A 22,361-nucleotide genomic window follows, 5' to 3' on the forward strand; every position below is an offset into this window, starting at 1 on the left:
TTCTCATGTGTACTTTTTGTGTGTGTGTGAATTGTAACATCCAGTTTTGCCTTTCTACTCACATTAATTTATTTTAGTATTACAGGCTGACCTGGATGGAGCGATTGAGTCTTGTAGGATTGCAGTGAGCAGAAACATGCTTCATTAGTTTATCAGTGAGCAGGTGTTTAAATTTTCAGTAGTTATATTTCAGTGTCTTTTTAATCCTCTTAAATGTGAACTATAAGGTTTTTTTTTTTGGTTAAAAAGGTTATTTGAGGGACTTGAAAGTGACAATTAAAAAAAAAAATTATTGTATTTTAATTAAATCTGTTCCCACGTACTTTGAATCTGGACTGCTGACTGTAGCACCTCAGTGGGTGTAACAAGGACTGGGGGGAAAATTAGCATGCTTCTGGGGTCCCAGCTGTGTGCTCAAAAAGTTCAGTTTTCCCCACTCTGGTCTGGTGGGCGGGAGGGAGACAGCACCATGCAGCCAGAGGTGGATTAAGGTTTTGTGGGGCCCTGGGCCACAGCAAATGGGAAGGGAGAGGGCTCCTCACCCCTTCTGCCGACAGCCCTGTCCATGGCTCCACTCACTCTGCCCCTTCTCCTGTGGCCCCTGCCTCTGTTCCACTCACTGTGCTGACCTGTTCCACTCCTCCCATCTGTTTGCACCTTTCTGCCCCCACCCCCCCGCTGCAGCCCCGAGACCGGAGAAGCTCCGTTTCCACCCCCTGCCATGGCACCGGGACTGCAGCGGGAGTGAGACAGCTCATCCAGTTCTAGGGCCGCAGCCGCAGTTTGGGTGCTGGGCTTCCCCCAGCACTGCTGCCGGGGAGTGGGTTAGGTCACACATTTTTCCAGGGGGCCTGGGCATGGGCCCTGTCAGCTAATCCACCAATGCATGCAGTCTGTTGGAGCTTTCCTGCCAGCAGCGAAGGTGAAGCAGCCCCCTGTGGCAGGGGAAGAGCTGAGTAGCCCAAGGTAGGGGGCCCTGCTGGGTAAGTGGGTCCTGAGGGAGCCTGGCCTGGGCAAGCCCTGCTTCTGCACCAACCTGGCTGATCACATCTCTCCTGAGGGGCCAGTGTGATCCCCAGCAGACAGTGGGGTGTGGGAAAGGGCTTGGCAAGGAGAGGGGTCACTGTGTTGGGGCTCTGGGCCATGGGGAGGGCTGGATGGGGTGCAGGGTGCTGTGCAGTTGTGGTGGGAGGGTCTGTAGAGGGATCTCTGGGCGGGGGCACTGGGCATAGGGAATCGGGGTGGGGGTGTTGTGCTGGAGGTTGGTGTGTGTGTGGTGCAGGCCTGCCCCTGAGAGAGGGGCATGCTGGCAGTGCAGGGCTGGGCGGGCCAGTGTGTCTGGTGCAGGTCTCAACCTGTGGCCCACACTGGTAAATAGGTTGCGAATCACTGGTAGATGTTTAACCTTGTAAATAACTATTTCCTTCTCCTAGCCAATAACTCTTTAGCTAGTGTTTTCAAGGATTGGCTACGAGTGTTTTAAGATGCAATTGACCTGGGGTAAGTGACTGGTCCTTTGGGACTGGAAGTAATATTGTGGTGATATTTGGTGTCAGGGACCATCCATCATAAAGACAGGCTTGCCTAGGTGATAAGCTAGATAAGGGCCTGTCTGTGACTCCTGCATTAGGCTGTTTAGTGTCTGAGGCGTTTACATTAGATACTTGGTTTGGTGAAATCTAAGTGTAGAGCCCACAGCTAATTTGGGCTCTGTGCCTTGACAGCTCAGTTAACAGCAGCAGGCACAGTAGTTACAACTCACCCCCAGCTTACCTGCAGTACTGAGCAGCCTCACCTCACGCTGACTTCAATATGAGTTACGTGCACTCAGAAGCTTGCAGGCTAAGGCCATGTTGCCAACTATTTGTATTGTGGTAGCATCTGGGATCTTCAGTTATGAACTAGGACCCCATTGTGCCAAGCACTGTACAACACAGAGAACAAAAAGACAGTCCCTGCCCCAGAGAGGTTACAATCTGAACACAGGCTGTATTCTTTAACTCTTTCACTAAATAATATGGACATAGTTCTGCTTGGTTAACAGATTTTTCCTACTGGCTAGCACTGCTCATGTGTAGATTGGTATAAAGAATGGAATAATGGGCATGAACTCTTCGTCATTAGGGCTGTTTTATGCAAAGTCTAACTTTGTAACTGTTTTTGTTTAAAAAGCCAGGTGCTGGCAAGCAGCTAAATGTAACAGTGATGTCACTGCTACCAATGGATCCAATCCTCCATCACTTTATATATAGAGTCCTAACCTGAGTTGAACCCTTCTTAGCTTCAAAAGCCTTCTCATGTGAGTAAAGGCTGCAGGCTGGCCCCAGTATTTTTGGGTTACTTTGACTGCCAATGACAACTCACAAACAGTGTAAATAATAAACACTTAAAGTAGTATCTTTTTTCCAAATGCATAAAGGGTTGTCATGGTGGACCCTACTTACTATCAATGGAGGCAGGGGAAACACCTCTGCCCAATCAGATTGCCTTAGTGCTGCCAGGCAAATCAAAATTCTGTTTCCTAATCATCCATGGCACATTTTGAATAAGCAAATAGCAGTTTTAATAATTGACACAACCACACCAACCATTACATACAATTGGCAACATCAAATGGTTAATCTGATCAAACAAAACTCGTTGAAGTCATCCACAGGGAGATCACCAAAGAAATCTGAGGTAGGCTTCTTCAATTTACTAGAGGCAGAGAAAGCCCTGTTGTGGATTTGCAAATTGAGGTGGTTAAATAGTCCTGTCGGCAAACATCCATTGATTCATTTTCATGGCTCTCTCTACATAACCAAAGCTAAAACCTAGGTTACTCGTGTGTGGCTTTGCGGATGAGATACAGCACTTTTTTGAAAAGAGGCTTTTACATCATCTATAAAGGTGCTGGCGCTTTATACTGCTGCACTGGCCAAAAGAGGCTGGCTTTGTTTCTTTTCTTTGCAGCCTGGAAGACACTTGTAAGAATAAACAGTGCTGCATGGCTCTGGCACTGTTGAACTCAGTGTCCCCCTTGATCTTTGAAAACATCTTCAATCTGTTTATTGAAGGGATTCTCCTTTCCAAGCACACGGGGCCATTCGCTTAGTGCCTTCTGCCAGATAATGCGTGCCCCCAGGGCTGAAGTAATCTGCAAACAGTTTAGACAAATACGGTCAGTTTCTTAGTGGTTTTATTTGTATTACCCTAGTGCCTAGGAGCACTCAGCATGGAGCAGTACTTCATTGTGCAAGGTGCTGTACAAACAGCACAAAAAGACAGTCCCTGCCCCCAAGAGCATTCACTTTGATGGGCAGAGTCCTGCCTTCCTTACATTTGCGCGTCAGTTCCACTTAGTGAGCAGGTGGAATATTATTTTTCTCTTTGTGAGGACGTAAAGCAAACCTGGAGTAGAACAGAAGAGATGGTACTGCTGGGGCAGGGTCATTCAGTCCAACTCCTAGGCAGAGCAAGGAGCTGGATGGAAGTGTTTGTTCCTGGTATGAGAGCTAAGATGCAATTGACCTGAGGAAAGTGATTGGTCCTTGTAATTGGAAGCAAGCTGGCAGCATATTTAGCTGGTAGCCTTTTCTTTTTGCAGGTTTTTGTAAGTTTTTAGATTAAACAAACACTTGAATGAAACTGTTTTGTTCAGGCTGCTCATCAGGGAAGGAAAGTAATCTGGGCTGCTTGTACATGTAGACAGCTCTATGCAGCAGCTACTTAAAATTCATTTTCAGATGTGCTTTCAGATTATTATAAGGTAGGAAAAAATGGATAGATTCTCTGCTTGAGATTTACAGCCAATCACAGACGTGTAGGACTGGAAGGGACCTCACTAGGTTACGTAGTCCACTCCGCTGCATTCAAGGCAGCATATTCTATTGCAGTCTACAGCCTCGTAGGGCTGCTGCCTCTTAATGAGCTGCTATTTCAAGCAAGCAAACCAACAAACAGCCTGATTTTTCAGAGGTAGTGAACACTTTCAGAGGAGCTTTTCAAAAGTACCTCCAGGATTTAAAGCAAAAATCTGTTGAAAGTCAAAACTTCATGTGCCTGAATCTGTCAGGTGCTTATGCAAATCCCTCTTACTCCCATCGAAGTTAATGGGAAGTGCAGGGGCTCAGCCCCTCTGAAAATGAGACCCATTAGTTCTAGGTTCAAATCAAACCTGCAAGTGCTAGTTCTTCTTCGAGTGCTTGCTCATATCCATTCCAGTTAGGTGTGCGTGCCGCGCGTGCATGTCTGCTGGAAACTTTTTACCCTAACAACTCCAGTGGGCCGGCAGGTCGCCCCTAGAGTGGCGCCACCATGACACCAGATATATACCCCTGCCGGCCCGCCCGCTCCTCAGTTCCTTCTTACCGCCGTGTCGGTTGCTGGAACTGTGGAGTGCGGTTCGCTGACCTCCACGTCCCTAGCTCTCCTCGTCGTTTAGCTTCTAAAACATTTTTTCTCAGTTAGTTACAGTTACCTTTTCAGTATAGTTGTAGTTAGTTAAGTTTTTGTAAATAGTTATTGAACGTTGCCTGTGGGTGGGCTGTTGCCCTCCCCGGCACCGGGCCCATGCCTGGCTCGCCAGGGTTTAAACAGTGCTCGACTTGCAAGAAGCCGATGCCTACAAGCTTCCCCCACGACACGTGCCTGAAGTGCCTAGGGGAATCACACATTAGTGACAAGTGCCGCATTTGTAAGGCCTTTAAGCCGCGCACTAAAAAGGAGAGAGACCAACGTCTCCGCGCCCTCCTCATGGAAGCGTCTCTCTCTCCGGCACCAGCAGCGCAGTCCACCGCTTCGGCTCTGGCACCGGACCGCGCCGGCACCGGCAAGACTCCCCGGCACCGACCATCTCCGGCACCGGGGACAGACCTACGTCCCTCGACGTCTGTCTCCACACCCAGGCAGACCCGAGTGGACCGCCCGGCTCCTACCTTAGCCGTGGCACCGCCTGCAGGACTGTCAACTCCGGGCCCGGAGGGTCCGTCGAGTCCAGCTCCTCCTAGCTCCCCAATACGATCAGGGGTCGAGCTAAGGGTCCCGTCAACGCCGGAGACTTTCGCCTCGGCTCGGGACTTGATTGCTCCCACGGAGCCAACTCAACCACAGCTGCCACCTACGGGACGCATCGTATCCAAGGGCAAGCCGATGCTTCGTCCGTCCTCTCCAGCGTCCCGACGCCGATCACCCCGAAGGCGCGACCGCTCACGCTCGGGGCACCGCTCGGAGCCCGGCACCGATCGCCCAGACAGTGCCGATCGTACTCGCGGCACCGATCACCATCTGGACGGTCCCGATCGGCCTCATCACACCATCGGCACCGAGCCTCCAGGAGTCGTTCGCCTCGGTGTTCGGCACCGCGGTCGACCTCCCGGCACCGAACCGGTGGCAGGTCCTGAACCCGGTCGACCTCCCGACACCGCGCTGGTAGTAGGTCCCGGTCTCCATTGCTGTCTCAGCACTGGGCCTCCAGAAGGTCGCGATCCCACTCTAGACATCGACATCGCTCCCGCTCTAGGTTGAGATCTTGGCGCAGGTCATCACGCCGCTCTCGGTCCCGGTCCCGGTATGAGTCACGGCACCGAGCCTCGGCACTGAGGGGAACATCACTCGCGGCACCGGCGGCGCTGTACCATTCCAGCTCAGCGCCTCCCTGGCCTGCTACGGAGCCCTCCGTCTCCTCCCTCGATGATAGTGCCTATGACAAGACACTCAACAGGCACGAAAACCGCTTCCCGGAGCAAGATCGAGGACATCCACAGTGGGGATTCTGGACCCCGTGGGCATACGCCCAGGCACAAGGTCCTCATCACATCACCCCCCGTCCATTGGCGGAGCGTAGACCACCGGAGGCTACGGTGTCCAGGCCACCCCTCTCTCAGCAAACGGAGGACACTTCCCGGGACCCGGAGCTCCCTCAGGATACCGAGGTGCAGCCCCTTTCACAACCCCCCGTGGATACTCTGTTGCCCGGAATCTCCTCATCTTCATCCCCGGATGAGGCAGTGGCCGGTACCTCTTCCTCCAGCCCCCCGCCATTGGATTTAAGGGCACACCAGGATCTCCTCCGCCGAGTGGCTCAAAATCTAAATCTACAGGCGGAGGAGGTAGAGGAAGTGGAGGACCCAGTGGTGAGCATCCTGGCAGCCGATGCGCCAACCAGGGTTGCCTTGCCTTTCATAAAGACTATACAAAATAATGCCAATACCATCTGGCAGTCACCAGCCTCCATTCCCCCGACTGCTCGGGGGGTGGAGCGGAAATACATGGCCCCATCTAAAGGGTATGAATATTTGTACGTTCACCCGACTCCCTGCTCATTGGTGGTCCAGTCAGTGAACGACAGGGAGTGCCACGGACAGGAGGCCCCGGCGCCTAAGTCAAAGGAGGCCAGGCGCATGGACCTTTTGGGCCGCAAGGTCTATTCGGCAGGGGCTCTACAGCTCCACGTATCCAACCAGCAGCCCCTCCTCAGCCGCTACTCCTTTAACACCTGGGTAGCAATGGAGAAGTTTGCGGAACTCTTGCCACAGGACGCACGCCAGGAGTTTTCCACCATCCTGGACGAGGGCAAGAAGGTGGCGAGAACATCACTCCAGGCCTCCCTTGATGCCGCTGACTCGGCCGCGCGAACCCTGGCTTCCGGGCTCACTATGCGGCGCCTCTCGTGGCTGCAGGTCTCCGGCCTTCCGCCAGAGCTCCAGCACACGATCCAGGACCTCCCCTTCGAAGGCCAGGGTCTGTTCTCGGACAAGACTGACCCTAGGCTGAAGGACCTAAAAGATAATATGGTCATCATAAAGTCGCTCGGAATGCATACTCCGGCGACCCAACGCAGGTCCTTCAGACAACAAAACCAGCAGCAGCAGCGGCGTCCATACCCCCCGTTCCGCCCGAGACAGGACCCCTCGCGACGCCGGGGCAGGAACAACCGCCGCAGGCAGTCGGGAGGTCAGGCAAGACAAAGCCAGGGCTCCACTAAGGCCCCCCAGGGCCTAAGCCTTCATTTTGAAGGTGCGCCCGAGGGCGCAGTACCAGTTTCCCCTACGGATCCTTTCCCGCAGTTTTCCAACTGCCTTTACTTTTTCCTCCCGGCGTGGTCCCAAATAACATTGGACCGCTGGGTCCTACGCACGATACAGGACGGTTATCGCCTGCAGTTTTCCTCACCCCCGCCCTCCCACCCTCCTTCCCCGTCCCTCTTCAGGGACCCCTCTCACGAGCAATTCCTCCATCAGGAAGTGCACACGCTCCTGGCTAAAGGAGCCATAGAGGTGGTTCCAGAGAACGAGAAGGGCAAGGGGTTTTACTCCTGCTATTTCCTGATCCCCAAATCCAAGGGCGGTCTCAGGCCCATCCTCGACCTGCGGGAACTCAACAAGTACATCGTGAAGTTGAAGTTCCGCATGGTGTCCCTTGGAACTATCATCCCGTCCCTGGATCCCGGAGACTGGTACGCTGCCCTCGATATGCAGGACGCCTATTTTCACATTGCTATCACCCCCCATCACAGGCGTTTCCTCCGCTTTGTGGCCAACCGCCAGCACTATCAATTTGCGGTCCTCCCATTTGGCCTCTCTACGGCCCCCACGAGTATTTACAAAATGTATGGCAGTAGTCGTCGCTCACCTCAGACGATGCCATATCCACGTCTTCCCCTACCTGGACGACTGGCTGATCCGGGGTACGTCGGAGCAACAGGTCAGAGATCACGTCACCAGGATCAGCACCATCTTTGCTGCTTTGGGCCTCGTAATCAATGCCGACAAGTCCACTCTACTCCCCACGCAGCGCATAGAGTTTATCGGAGCTGTTCTAGACTCTGCCCTCGCCAGGGCCTTGTTACCCCTGCCCAGGTTCCGGTCATTGTCAGACATTATTCTCCGGTTGCGAGTGGCCCCGCTGACCTCAATCCGAACGTGTCTGGCCCTATTAGGCCACATGGCGGCCTGCAGGTTTGTAACAGCGCACGCCCGTCTCCGCATGAGACCTCTTCAAACATGCCTGATTACTCAATATCGACCGACCAGACGGTCATTGGATACAGTCGTCACCGTCCCTCAGGCAGTGCTGGACTCTCTACACTGGTGGCTGGACCGATCCGTAGTATGTGCAGGGCTCCCGTTCCATCCGCCCCAGCCTTCCGCATCCCTAACCACGGACGCTTCCGACCTGGGCTGGGGAGCTCACTGCGGCACTCAGAGAACTCAGGGCTTGTGGACCCCGCAAGAGATCAACCTCCACATCAACGTACAGGAGTTGAGAGCGGTCCGCCTTGCTTGTCAAGCATTTATCCATCTCCTCCACGGTCGTTGTGTTGCGGTGTTCACCGACAACACGACGACCATGTTCTACATCAACAAGCAGGGCGGCACCAGGCCCTCTCCCCTCTGTCTGGAGGCGATACGTCTCTGGGAGTTCTGCATAGCCCATTCTATTCACCTGTCCGCCTCCTACCTTCCCGGAGTGCGGAATACCCTCGCGGATCGGCTGAGCAGATCCTTCCTCTCACACGAGTGGTCCCTCCGTTCGGACGTCGCCCTCTCACTCTTCCAGAGGTGGGGTCATCCCCGGATAGACCTCTTCGCATCCCAGGTGAACAGGAAGTGTCAAACATTCTGCTCCTTCCAGGGTCGGGAGCCCGGGTCTCTCGCGGATGCATTCCTGATCCCTTGGACAACACACCTCCATTATGCTTTCCCGCCCATTCCCCTGATTCACAGAGTTCTAATCAAGGTGCGCAGGGACAAAGCCCAATTGATTCTCATAGCTCCGGCATGGGCCAGACAGCACTGGTACCCCGTGTTGTTGGACCTCTTAGTGACCAACCCTGTTACCCTACCTCTTCATCGGGATCTCATCACGCAGGACCACGGCAGGCTCCGTCACCCGGACCTTCCGTCGCTCCACCTCACGGCATGGCTCCTCCATGGTTGACTGACTCTGAGTTGCGGTGCTCCACCCCAGTCCGCGAGGTTCTCTTGGGCAGCAGAAAGCCTTCCACCAGAGCGACTTATACAGCCAAGTGGAAGCGCTTCTCCTGCTGGTGTGCAGAGAAAGCTCTTCGTCCTATGGAGGTTCCCGTCACCACTCTTCTGGACTACGTCTGGTCCCTTAAGACCCAGGGGCTGTCATTGTCGTCCCTACGAGTTCCCCTCGCTGCCATCTCCGCTTTTCATCCTGGCGTGGACGGCTGTTCTGTTTTCTCTCACCCCATGGTGGCGAGATTCCTGAAGGGGCTGGAGAGGCTCTATCCCCAAATTCGCCCTCCGGCCCCCTCATGGGACCTCAACCTGGTCCTGTCCCGGCTCATGGCCCCTCCTTTCGAGCCATTAGCTACCTGTTCCCTGCTTTACCTCTCATGGAAAACCGCCTTCCTTGTGGCCATTACCTCAGCTAGAAGGGTGTCAGAGCTGAGGGCCCTCACGGTGGACCCACCGTATACGGTCTTCCACAAGGATAAGGTACAGCTGAGGCCGCACCCTGCTTTCCTTCCTAAGGTGGTCTCAGCTTTCCATGTCAACCAAGAGATTTTCCTCCCAGTTTTCTTCCCTAAGCCCCATTCGTCCTGCAGGGAGCAGCAGCTCCACTCGCTAGATGTCCGACGGGCGCTAGTCTTTTACATGGACAGGACAAAACCCTTCCGCAGGTCCCCTCAGTTATTCGTGGCAGTAGCGGAGAGGGTCAAGGGGCTGCCAATCTCCTCTCAGAGGTTATCGTCATGGGTTACGTCCTGCATCAGGACCTGCTACGACTTGGCCCAACTTCCGTCGGGCCGTGTGACTGCTCACTCTACCAGAGCACAGACATCCTCGCTGGCCTTCCTCGCCCGACTGCCCATTCAAGAAATCTGTAGGGCAGCGACCTGGTCATCTGTTCATACATTTGCTTTGCATTATGCCCTGGTCCAGCAGCCCAGAGATGCTGCTGCTTTTGGATCTGCAGTGCTCCAGGCCGCGACCTCTCACTCCGACCCCACCGCCTAGGTAAGGCTTGGGAATCACCTACTGGAATGGATATGAGCAAGCACTCGAAGAAGAAAAGACGGTTACTCACCTTTGTAACTGTTGTTCTTAGAGATGTGTTGCTCATATCCATTCCACACCCGCCCTCCTTCCCCACTGTCGGAGTAGCCGGCAAGAAGGAACTGAGGAGCGGGCGGGCCGGCAGGGGTATATATCTGGTGTCATGGTGGCGCCACTCTAGGAGGTGACCTGCCGGCCCACTGGAGTTGCTAGGGTAAAAAGTTTCTGGCAGACGTGCACGCGCGGCGTGCACACCTAACTGGAATGGATATGAGCAACACATCTCGAAGAACAACAGTTACAAAGGTGAGTAACCGTCTTTTCACAAGTGGTGCTGGTTGATAGCCAGTCCCTTTTGCACGAAGACAGCATTGATTGGTTACATAATCTTAATTAGTCCCATCATTAGCAGAGCTACTGCCTTCCCACAGTGGCTTCTTAAACACTGTAGAAGGGCAAGAGGGTGATTGACAAACAGTATAACTTCAGTGCAAAAAAAAAAAAAAAAAACTACTTCAAAAAGCCCAAACAGCTCTATCTCAGTCTGAATCTTCTGTAACAAAAGTTAATGCTTTTTTTTTAACTGTAATTTCTGAGCTACACTTCTACCTCTTCATTTTGATTATATGGTTGCTTTACTTTCATCTCAGAAGACTCACTGTTGCATTGATTATAATTACAAGACTAAAATAGGACTAACAGAGCCATTGCATTAAAGATGATGGTGAGATGATGGGACCAAAGTGCTTGTCCACCACAGATGTTTCAGAATATGCTCAAAATCCCAACTTTTTAAAACAAAAGTCTCCAAAGGATTTTTGAAAAAAATTCTGTATGTGTGAAAGGTACTTTTAATGATGGCCCAAAAGACTGAAGTCCATTCTTCACAGATCAGGTGAACAGAGGCTAGCATGCGTGTCTCTATGTTGCTTTGCCCAGTGACCGGGGGAAATCTGTACAATTTATGAATTCTGGGTGAAACTGAACTCTGTCTACGTGTTTTTACCAAGCTGCAAACTTCATTTTGACTGCAGAAGCTAGTTGCTTTCACTGTTGCCTCTTCACCTCTACAGTGGACTGAAATTCAGAGAGGTACAAGGACTGACAACAGAGGGTTATGAACCCCGGCTGGTCCTCTGTTCTACATCCACCATCCTGGGCAACAGTTTGGCTCCCACTGAGGACACTGATTTATCAAGGGAAAGGACACTTGGTCTCTGCTAGCGGTTTGTGATCACCTGTCAAGGCTGCTCTTTGAATCACCTAAAGAGCCATGGGAAGTTTGGGCTGGAGAAGGAGATGGAGCAGATGAGATCAAAGGAGACAAGCTGGGAAAAGAAGGCTCAATTATTCAGAACACAGATGATGGTGGCCCTGACTCCTGAATGGTTTGGGGTGGTGAGGAAACTGAGACAGAGCAATGAGGGTAGGTTATTTTTGTGTGAATGTTGGTGTCTTGCGCTATTAAAAGGAGAGCAATAGTGTATTAAAGCTGGGGATCTCAAACTGGGGGTTGAGGGTTAAATGAGTGTTGCAAGCTGTCGGCCTCCACCCTGAGCCCTGCTTTGCCTTCAGCATTTATGAGGATGTACATTAAAAACACTTTCTTATATTTAAGTAGGGGTTCACACTCAGAGACTTGTTATGTGAAAGGGGTCACCAGTACAGAAGTTTGCGAACCATTGTGTTAAACTTATGCCATATAAAGACTTTGCACAGGATTCTACCTTATCCCATGCCCCTGGAGCAGTTAAAACCAGAACGTTCACAACTTCAGGTGGAGTTTTGGGTGAGGCTGTGTTTCAGCTGTCAAGGTGGGTAGTAGTCTGAGGGCTGTAAACTGGTGCCAGAGATTAGGCAGCGGGCCTTGTGGTCTAAGCTCCCAGCAGGGTATGTCAGATAGAAGATCTATACCTCACGAGTGTGCCTAGGGAACTCCTGGCAGTGACTGGACTTTGTGGGATCGGGTGTGTGAGTCCCCTCACTGCAGTCTGGTGAGTGGCCAAGATGCGGCACTCAACTGATCTGACATCGTAGTAGCAATGAGCTTCGACTTTGACCAAAAAGGCCACTTTGGGGATGAGAATTTCCAGCACTGGGTCATTCTTGGCTTTCTGCAAAGCCAACACCATCATCAGTTCTACAGGAGTTTGTGGCAGTCATCTGTACCTAAATGGGTAAAAAGATCACCAATTGCATTTAGCATATGCTACCCTGTACCTGCCAGATGAGCAGAGACCCAGCAGGGTCAGATGTCAGGCAGGAATCTACAACTGCAGTGACCTGCTACTAACTTTTTGCAGACCATTACTCTGTTTTTTTTAGAAACGTACACTGATTTCAATGGGGGCTATGCCAATTTACACCAGTGGGGAGCTGGCCCTGCATGCTTATTTTTGTCGAGCATCTCTTAGCTGGGACAGGGTACATTTCCCTTTAATTTTAATTACATAACTTGTCCACATGTCACTGCAGCTTTGTCTTTCTAGTACAAATTCATTTTGTCATGACGACTTAAGGGAGACTCTAATCACCCTAAAGCTGTGTTTTCCTGCTTGTGCATAATCATTAGGAATCCTCTAGAGCATCTCATACAGGTTCTGATTGTGACTCAGGGCTTAGATTTTTTTTTTTTTGTAGGGGCATGAATCAAATAACGGTTTTGTTTTTATAGAAGCTTGTTGAAATGCATGATTGTGTCATATGTACAAAGTAATCAGCTGCTTTTAAAACAAGCATTGCCCTTAAAGCTACATAGGCCTTGCAATAACTCGTAGTGGGATTTTTGTAGTAAAAGAGGATTCTAGGAGCTTAAAAGAAAATTGTATTTACTGTCTGTTTAAAAAAAAATTACAGTATAAATACAATCTGCTGTAACTTCCCTGAAGGAATGAATTACGGGACAACATTAAGGTTGAGGCTTTCAAAAACTGGTTAACCTTGGCCTGACTCTGTGCCCACTGCACTAGGAGGAGAGCTAGGCCCCAGCTGAGTGCGTCTCACAATCTCACCCTCCAGAGCTCCCACTTACATTTGGAAAATTATATTAGCAACTTAATCACTCGTATAAAGCCTTTACATACTAGGTGGATCCCAAATCAAAACCTTGGGCACTTGAATTAGGGTGTGCATTGTCACACTTGGTTCAAAGTGGCACTTAGGCCCTTTCAGGGTGTAACTCTCTGTACCTCAAAGTAGCACCCTGGAACCCGCATAGTCACCAATATGATCTGATTACGGTATGTTTGGTACAATGCATGTCTTGTGAGGTATCATTTTAAAGGCTTGATCTGCTGAACCTTAATAGTACATACAATCTAACAGGCTATCATTGTATGTGAGGTTAGGCAGTATTGCTATAAGTGCTACTGAAATATGTTGTGAGGTTGGGAAATGCCAACAGCCAGCCTTTCGACTGCAACAAAGAGGGGCCCAGACATTGTTAATGGCCCATCAAGAAGACGCCTCTATCCCTGAGACTTTTGAGAGAAGGCACATAGTTCATGAGGGTGGGCAGACTAACCCATGCCACAGTAGGGCTCTTTCTAGTTGCTGGAAGAAAAGTGGCAGTGACATCATCACTTGGCCTCTCTCTCCCCTCCCCCCATCTCAACATCTGGAAGATCGTCTGGAAGACACAGACTGACCTAGGGAGATTGGGCGCAGGCTGGAAGGATGTATTGAGGCACTGTAACTTGCTTGTACCAGCTGTTAGGATGAGAGACAGTTTGGTTCAAATCTTGCTTAGTCTAAGAATTTTTTTATTTCCTATGTAATCAACTCCGATCTCTATGCCTGTTACTTATAATCACTTAAATCTGTCTTTCGGTAGTTAATAAATCTGTTTTACATTTTACCTAAAATCGGTTTGTTTTTGGTTGAAGTACTAGGGGAATCTCAGCTCAAATTACAAAGGCTGGTGCACATCAACTTTACTATGAAGAAGTGATGAACTTCTTAATGTTTGCACTGTCCAAGGGGTCCTTGAGCAGTACAAGAGATTACGGTTCTGCTTGGAGATGCTGGGGAGGGAGGGACTCGCCATGGTCACCTGGGTTCCGGGGGCTCATCTCACTTCCTGCTACCAGGGTCTGGGGATTGTCCCAGCTCATCCTGCTGCTGGGGATTCAGCCACCTCAGCACTGGAGGTGGTACTTTATCTGCCAAGCTGGGCAGTGTACATGACTGGTGGAGTGGCTCAGATGCAGGAGGGTGAAGGGTGTGGGACAGTAGCCATAGCTACCCACTGTCTGTGCTAATCACATGCGTAACTGTTTTCAGGATTGGGACCTAAAGTGCCTGCATTTGAAAATTAGGCCCAGGTTGTTTATGGGAAAGGATGGGTTGGTGGGAGAAAGATGACCGTGTGGCTATCACACAGAACCAAGAGCTAAGACCTCTGGGTGACTTCCCCCTCCACAGCTCTGCTTCAGACTTTGCGTTAGAGCTGGTTGGAATGCTTTTGCCTAAACAGCTGATTTGTTCTAGGTGCTGTACGAAGACAGCATTCTGGCTCCAAAGCGCTTATCGTCTAAGGGCTTGGCTACACTGGAGAGTTGCAGTGCTGGTGGTGGGTTTACAGCGCTGCAACTTACTCATCATCCACACTTGCAAGGCACATACAGCGCTGCATCTCCCTGGCTGCCGCACTGGCTGTACTCCTGCTCTGCCTGGGGTATAACGATTGCAGCGCTGGTGATGCAGTGCTGCTCCACCAGTGTGGCCACCAAAAGCGCTGTAATTGGCCTCCAGAGGTATTCGGAGGTATCAGAATGCCTGTTCAGCCACTCCCAACAGCGCTGCAAATGCTGCAAGTGTGGCCATACTGCAGCGCTTTCCCTACACAGCTGTATGAAGACAGCTGTAACTCCCAGGGCTGTACAGCTGCAAGAGTAGCCCTATCCTAAGACGACACATGAGCTACACCAGTGCTGGAGGGGAGCGAGCCAGGCATGTTTAAAAGATGATGATTATAAGGACATACAGTATTGGGAGCCCTATTTCTGAACCATGTCCTCTTTTTCCTTTGCATTGGGTGGCCCTGGAGCACATCTATCAGACTGGGCAGTGCAGGCATGAGAGGTGAGAGAATGTCTAGTTAGAGGGAGCCACTGGAGCTTAGGCATGAGTTATGCAGTGAGCTGCTTGGTACTATCATAGCTGAGGAGGCTTCATGCATGCCCATTGGCTGATATTTAGGGGACTTCACCAGCAGAAATGTAGTCACCTAGGGGATTTAGACACCTACAAGATTAGGCCATGAGATCTTCAGTGACCTAAAAATCATAGAATATCAGGGTTAGAAGGGACTTCAGGAGGTCAGCTAGTCCAGTCCCTACTCAAAGCAGGACTACTCCCCAACTAAATCATCCCAGCTCCAGCTTTGTCAAGCTTGACCAAAAAAACCTCTAAGGAAAGAGATTCCACCACCTCCCTAGGTAACCCATTCCAGAGCTTCACCACCCCCGTAGTGAAAGTTTTTCCTATTATCCAACCTAAACTTCCCCCACTGCAACTTAAAACCATTACTACTTGTTCTGTCAATCACTGAGAACAGTCTAGACCCATCCTCTTTGGAACCCCTTTCAGGTAGTTGAAAGCAGCTATCAAATCCCCCCTCATTCTTCTCTTCTACAGGCTAAACAATCCCAGTTCCCTCAACCTCTCCTCATAAATCATGTGCTCCAGCCCCCTAATCATTTTTGTTGCCCTCCGCTGGACTCTTTCCAATTTTTCCACATCCTTCTTGTAGCAAGGGGCGCAGAACTGGACACAGTACTCCAGCTGAGATCTCACCAATGTTGAATAGAGGGCAATGATCACATCTCTCGATGTGCTGGCAATGCCACTACTTACACAGCCCAAAATGCCGTTAGCCTTCTTGGCCACAAGGGAACATTGTCAATTCATATCCAGTTTCTCTGTAACCCCACTGTGACCCTTAGGTCCATTCTACAAAGCTGGAAACTAGGTCAAATTACAAAGGATGAATATAAACAAATAACACAAGTATGTAAAGACAAAACAAGCTCAAACTAGCCAGTGACATTAACAAGAAAACATTCTACAAATACATTAGAAGCAAGAGGAAGACCAAGGACAGGCTAGGCCTGTTACCCAATGATGTATGTGTGTTGGGGGTGGAATAACAGAAAATGTGGAAATGGCAGAGGTGCTTAATGATTTCTTTTGGTTTTCACCAAGAAGGTTGGGGGTGATTGGACATCTAACGTACTGAATGCCATTAAAAATGAGGTAGGCTCAGAAGACACTAAAATAGGGAAGGAACAAGTTAAAAATTACTTGGACAAATTAGATGTCTTCAAGTCACCCAGGCATGATGAAATGCATCCTAGAATACTCAAGGAGCTGACTGAGGAAATATCCAGGCCATTAGCAATTATCTTTGAGAAGTCATGGAAGACAGGAGAGATTCCAGAAGACTGGAAAGGGGCAAATATAATGCCCAGCTATAAAAAGGGAAATAACAACCACCCAGGAAATTACAGACTAGTCAGCTTAACTGCTGTACCCAGAAAGATAATGGAGCAAATAATTAAGCAAGCAATTTGCAAACATCTAGAACAGTGGTCCTCAACGCTGTTCCGCGGACGCCATGGTGCCCATGGGGGCATCTAAATGCGCCTGCGTCCTGGATGGCGGTTGAGCATCCGCCAAAATGCTGCCGAAATTCAGTGGCATTTTGGCGGCGACTCCTCTTGATGACACCACTTGCCACTGACATGCGGCGTCATCGAGAGGTGTCGCTGCCGAAATGCTGCCAAAATTTGGCGGCATTTCAGCGGATGCTCAACTGCCGCCACGGTCCTTCATCTGGTGCCCGCCAGATGAAAAGGTTGGGGACTGCTGATCTAGAAGATAATAAGATGATAAGTAACAATCTGCATGGATTCGTCAAAAACAAATTGTGTCAAATCAAACTAATAGCTTTGTTTGACAGGATAACAAGCCTTGTGGATGAGGGGAAGTGGTAGACATGGTATATCTTCACTTTAGTAAAGATTTTGGTAGTGTCTCGCATGACCTTCTCATAAACAAACTAGGGAAATGCAACCTAGGTGGGTGCAAAACTGGTTGGAAAACCATTCCCAGAGAGTAGTTAGCATCAGTTCACAGTCATGCTAGAAGAGCATAATAAGTGTAGTCCTGTAGGGATCAGTTCTGGGTCTGATTTTGTTCAGTATCTTCATCAGTAATTTAGATAATGGTTTTCAGAGTACACTTATGAAGTTTGAGAACAATATCAGGCTGGGAGGGGTTGCAAGTGCCGTGGAGGATAGTATTAAAATGCAAAAGGATCTGGAGAAATGGTCTGAAGTAACTAGGATGAAATTCAATAAGGACAAATGCAAAGTACTCCACTAGGAAGGAACAATCAGTTGCACGCATACAAAATGAGAAATGACTGCCTAGGAAGGAGAACTGCAGAAAGGGATCTGGAGGTTGTAGTGGACCACAACCTAAATATGAGTCAACATTGTAACACTGTTGCAAAAAAAAAAAAAGCGAACATCATTATGGGATGTATTAGCAGGAGTGTTGTAATCAAGACATGAGAAGTAATTCTGCTCTGATTAGGCCTCAACTGGAGTATTGTCCTGTTCTGGGTGCCACATTTCAGAAAAGATGTGGACAAATTGGAGAAAGTCCAGAGAAGAGCAACAAAAATGATTAAAGGTCTAGAAAACATGACCTATGAGGGAAGATTGGGTTTGTTTAGTCTGGAGAAGAGAAGACTGAAAGGGGACATGATAACAGTTTTCAAGTATGCAAAAGATTGCTACAAGGAGGACGAGGAAAAAAATTGTTTTTCTTAACCTCTGAGGATAGAACAAGAAGCAATGGGCTTAAAATGCAGCAAGGGAGGTTTAGATTGGACATTAGGAAAAACTTCCTAACTGTCAGGGTGGTTAAGCACTGAAATAAGTTACCTATGGAGGTTGTGGACTCTCCATCACTGCCACGCCTCCTCATCACGCTAACAGCAGGAGCACTAGTCTTTAAGAACTGCAAAAGGCTAATGGTGGAGGTGAGAGAAATAATCCAAAAAGAAGTCTAAATTCACATGGCCAGATCCTGGTCCTCATTAATATCTACTTTCTAACATCCCAGTGGCACAAAGCAGATTTACAGCTGTCCCCTAAGTGGCCAGCTGACAACTCCCCTTGCAGATGAGAATCACCTGATGGTATGCAACTGCTGTAGCTCACTCTGTGTCATCTTCCTTCCCCCACAGCATATGGAGTGTGGGCAGGAGCAAAGGGGCCTCTTTGGAGCACTGATGCAATCCGTGGATGGTACTATTGGCCCTTTGGCGGCCATTGAAGTTAGCTGTAAATTGGCGCAGCCTCTGCTAAGCCTCAGGATAAGAAGACATCAAGGTGATGTAATATCACCTTTGCTCTGCCCCGAAGCCCCAGGTTCTGCTCTTTGCACAGCTCAGTCAGATCCAAGGATTTGGACTGTAATTCGTTATTTCAGTGCCGTTGCCAACTAAAAAACAACAGGCCTATTAACCTCAGATAGTTCACCAAGCTTTGCAAATGTTTCATTCAAAAAGTCCTGCAGTGAAAACTGAGCCCATTCCAAGCTTTCCCCACTACAGTAGGATCTGAGATGGTACTTTTATGTGACTAGCTATTTATTTGTACTGTTAGCCAAGCAAGAATGTCTGCTGCAAAGGAGACTCACGTCTAGCAGGAGTCGGTTTTAACTTGGAAAGAGAGATGCTTGTCTATTGCCTCAGCTGTCTATTACAGTTATAAAAAATAGATGAGGCCTGTGATACCTAATACTACTTTAACACTCTCACAGCCCTCACTGCATGGCCAACCGCAACATTTGAGAATATTGGGCTGTATTACAACTAGGATGGACTGGTGTTCAAATCCCCTACCCCCTGTAGGGTACCTCACATATATTCTCTGGTTAACCAGGGCCACCATACTGAATGCCACCACAGTAGGCAGTAATGCCCTTGAAAGCCTTACTCCTAGCAGTGGCTTTGCCATAGTGTCAAGTCAACTTTATCTGGCCCAGAAACACTGCCATGGAAAATAACCTTCAGGCAATGACCAAAATTCAACATGCTGCCACAACCTGTCTGGAGGATAGGTCAGACATTCCAATAGCTGATCTGCCTGTAGTTCAAGGGCATGTGTTTCTAATATAGGAAGGAGTGCAAATGTTTCTAAACCTGTAAATCCATCTCTAACGTATGTGATGATTAATAGCAGCCACTGCTTTTACTGCTGTCTTGCACACCTCACCTATATGAGAGTTTCAGCACAAAACTAAATGACAAAAAAATTGCTAGGCTGATTCCATTTTTAATGTGAAGCCCAATAAACTTTTCACTTGTTCTGTGCATTTTTATGTCTTGTAATTATAACCAAGTATATAAACTTTTGCTCCGCTATTTGAGACGAGCTAAGCTTTAAAAACATGGGAAATTGAACCATCCTGTGACAACTGCTAAAATGCACTAAGGCAATAACTCCAGCATGAGCCACTCCTGAGCTGAGTCATGGCCTGGGCTTGTACTGGGCTTTAATGGAGAAGCTGACCTACAAAGTTCAGTTTTTGAATCTCCCTTTGTGGTAGCCCACAGTGTAATTAGCCAGCAGAGCCTCATGACAAAAGTACTGCTCAAAACAATCCCTCTGGATACTAACCAGCCCTTTATGATGACTTTAGGATCTTGGGAATATGGCTTGATTTCACCTAATTCCGTCTAATAAAATAATCACAATAATATTTTACATCTATATGGCCTTTCATCCTTAAGGGTCCCAAATCCCTTTACAAAACCTATGGGACGAATCCAGAGGCCTTTACTCAGTTTGCACCTGGGGCCAGATTTTTAAAGGTAGCTATGCAATACTCCTAGTAGGTGCCTAACTCCCATTCAAAGCCATGGAAGATAGGCACCTAAATACCTTTAAAAATCTGGCAGTTGGTCCTTATTTAAGTAAATTCCTATAGAGCAGGGGTGGGCAAACTGCAGCCAGTGGGACCTTCCTGTCTGGTCCTTGAGCTCCCGGCTGGGCAGCCTAGCCCCTGGACTCTCCCCTGCTGTCCCCCTCCCCCTGCTGCCTCAGCTCGCCATGCCGCCAGGGCTGTAGGCAGTGGGACTGCGAGCTCCTGTTGGGCAGCACAGATGTGAGAGCCATCAGCCTTCCCTGGTGCTCTAGACTGTGTGTTGACATGGCTGGCTCCGGCTAGGCAGCGTGGCTGCCAGTCCTGGTGCTCTGAGCGGCATGGTAAGAGGATGGGGAACAGGGGGTGGGGGTGGCTAAGGGGAAGGGGGTTCTGGGGGGCAGTCAGGCAGTGGGGGTGTGGATAGGGGTCAGGGCAGTCAGGAGACAAGGAGTGGGGGGGGTTAGATGGATCAGGGGTTCTGAGGGGGGACAGTCAAGGGGCGGGAAGTGGGAGGCAGTGGATAGGGGGCAGGGGCCAGGCTGTTTAGGGAGGCACAGCCTTCCCTACCCGGCCTTCCATACAGTTTCGGAACCCCGATGTGGCCCTCAGGCCAAAAAGTTTGCCCACCCCTGCTATAGAGACATGAGGTATTTGGATCAAATATAAACTAAGTAAAGACCACAGAACTTGGCCCCATACAGGGAAAAACCCTAAGGCCACTGCACAGAACAGGAGTCTTGCCACTGACAAATGGCAATTCAGAACTATTCACCAAAACCAGAGGAGATGGCTGCTAACAGTTAATATTCACGCCAGGTAGTGACTGCTGGGAGATCTGCCATGGCCTGTTGCAGCTGCAACGCTGGAAGCGTTTGTGCACTGTGGCAGCTAGCCCTACTCGGGGGCAATGCTGCAAATATTTGCTGATATTTTACTTCTTGTGGATTTTTGAAAGCCAAGAAATCAGCAAAGAGAAAGTCGCTATAAATCATTTTTTTAAAATGCCAAACTACATTCTCTCGGAGCACTTCATGGATATGAAATAACACAATTCCATGTGGCCAGCTCCCTGGATGTCAAATACGAAATGAGGTGGAAGGCTTCTTTTGCCCCCTCCACATTGTGCATCCATGTGGCAGTGGAGTGCAAATTGGCTCTAACTGAGTAGCTTAACATACTAGGGCCTGATCCTGCAAAAACTCATGCACGTGCTTAAGTTTAAGCCTGTGTGTAGTAGTGAAGCACACGTGTAAGGATATGTCTTCACTGTAGCTGGGAGGTGTAATTCCTAGCTTGGGTAGACATACACCCATGAGCTGTGCTTGAGCTAGTGCACTAAAATATCAGTGGCCACGGTAGCATGGGCGATGGCTCAGGCTAGGTGCCTGAGTACGTACCCAGCAGTACTCAGGTGGCTAATTTGAGCCTCTGCCTGTGGTACCATATACATTTTTAGTGTGCTAGTTCCACACCTCCCAGCTGCTGTGTATGCAGACCGAGTCTTTGCAGGATCAGGGCCTCAATGAACAACATACAGATGAACAAGTGAAGGAAAGCAGCAAATTGCCAGTGAAGGTTTCCAACTACAGCATACAACTGAAATGGAACTCTTCGGGGGCTAAAGGGCATCACGCAGGCACATGGCACTCTGAAATACATAGGCAAGCAGGGAAACTTTGGCTATCTTTAATGCAGAACCAACCTGTTTGTAATCTGTCCTCCAAACAGAAGGGAACACAAATGTACTCATTTTAGAAGGATAAAAGGCTGACAGCCCCTCCTGAGATTTGAAGCATGAGTCTTTGAAAACCTAAACAACTTCGCCCCTCTTTTCCCACATTTTTTTTACCTGACTAGGATGGAATCCATCAGCAGGTTCTATCAGCTGCCAGCTTTCTCCTCCTAGTTTGTGCCACTCATCAACAACTGTAAATCACATAATCACAAAGGATTAAACACACACACAAACATCACATCCCCTTCATGCCACATCAGAGAGAGTATTTTTAGCAGACAACTGCCGTGCATAAAGATTATGCTAATTTATGAAATAGTGCCAGAGCCAATACTGCATTCAATCCCCTTTCCGTAGGGTAGTATTTAAGCCTTTATTTTTTTATCCAGTGTATTTATACGGGGAAGTTCTTTGAACATAAATGATTGTAAAACAATTAACTTTGCCTTCTAACTAAGAATGTTGCTGCAGTGAGTGACACTATGAAATATTAAACACTGATATAATACTACCTCATTTTACATTTCAGTAGCATCTTCAGCAAAGCCAGAAATAGAAACACTTCTGATTGGAAAAAGAGATTGTACCAGTAGACAGTTGGGGTGATGACTTCAGGAACAGAATGTCATTTTCAGTTACTTTTCTAGTGAGTGGCCCTTTTCAACTCTGACAAATAA

General features: G+C 49.1%; 1 protein-coding gene across 5 annotated transcripts in view; it reads right to left on the reverse strand.

Annotated features, from left to right (window-relative positions):
• Positions 1–2,556: 2,556 nt before the first annotated feature.
• Positions 2,557–22,361, reverse strand: part of AOAH (acyloxyacyl hydrolase) — a 120,446-nt gene continuing 100,641 nt past the window's right edge. For all 5 annotated transcript variants that reach the window (XM_030551363.1, XM_030551365.1, XM_030551364.1 and 2 more), the window contains exons 21-22: positions 21,799–21,875; positions 2,557–3,136 (exon numbers count right to left, since the gene is read on the reverse strand). In XM_030551363.1, the coding sequence (XP_030407223.1) occupies positions 3,008–3,136; positions 21,799–21,875 (206 nt within the window). In that variant the 3' untranslated portion in view covers positions 2,557–3,007. The remainder of the gene's footprint in view (positions 3,137–21,798; positions 21,876–22,361) is intronic.

The sequence above is a fragment of the Gopherus evgoodei genome, chromosome 2 (genome assembly GCF_007399415.2).
Source record: "Gopherus evgoodei ecotype Sinaloan lineage chromosome 2, rGopEvg1_v1.p, whole genome shotgun sequence".
Classification (NCBI taxonomy): domain Eukaryota; kingdom Metazoa; phylum Chordata; order Testudines; family Testudinidae; genus Gopherus; species Gopherus evgoodei.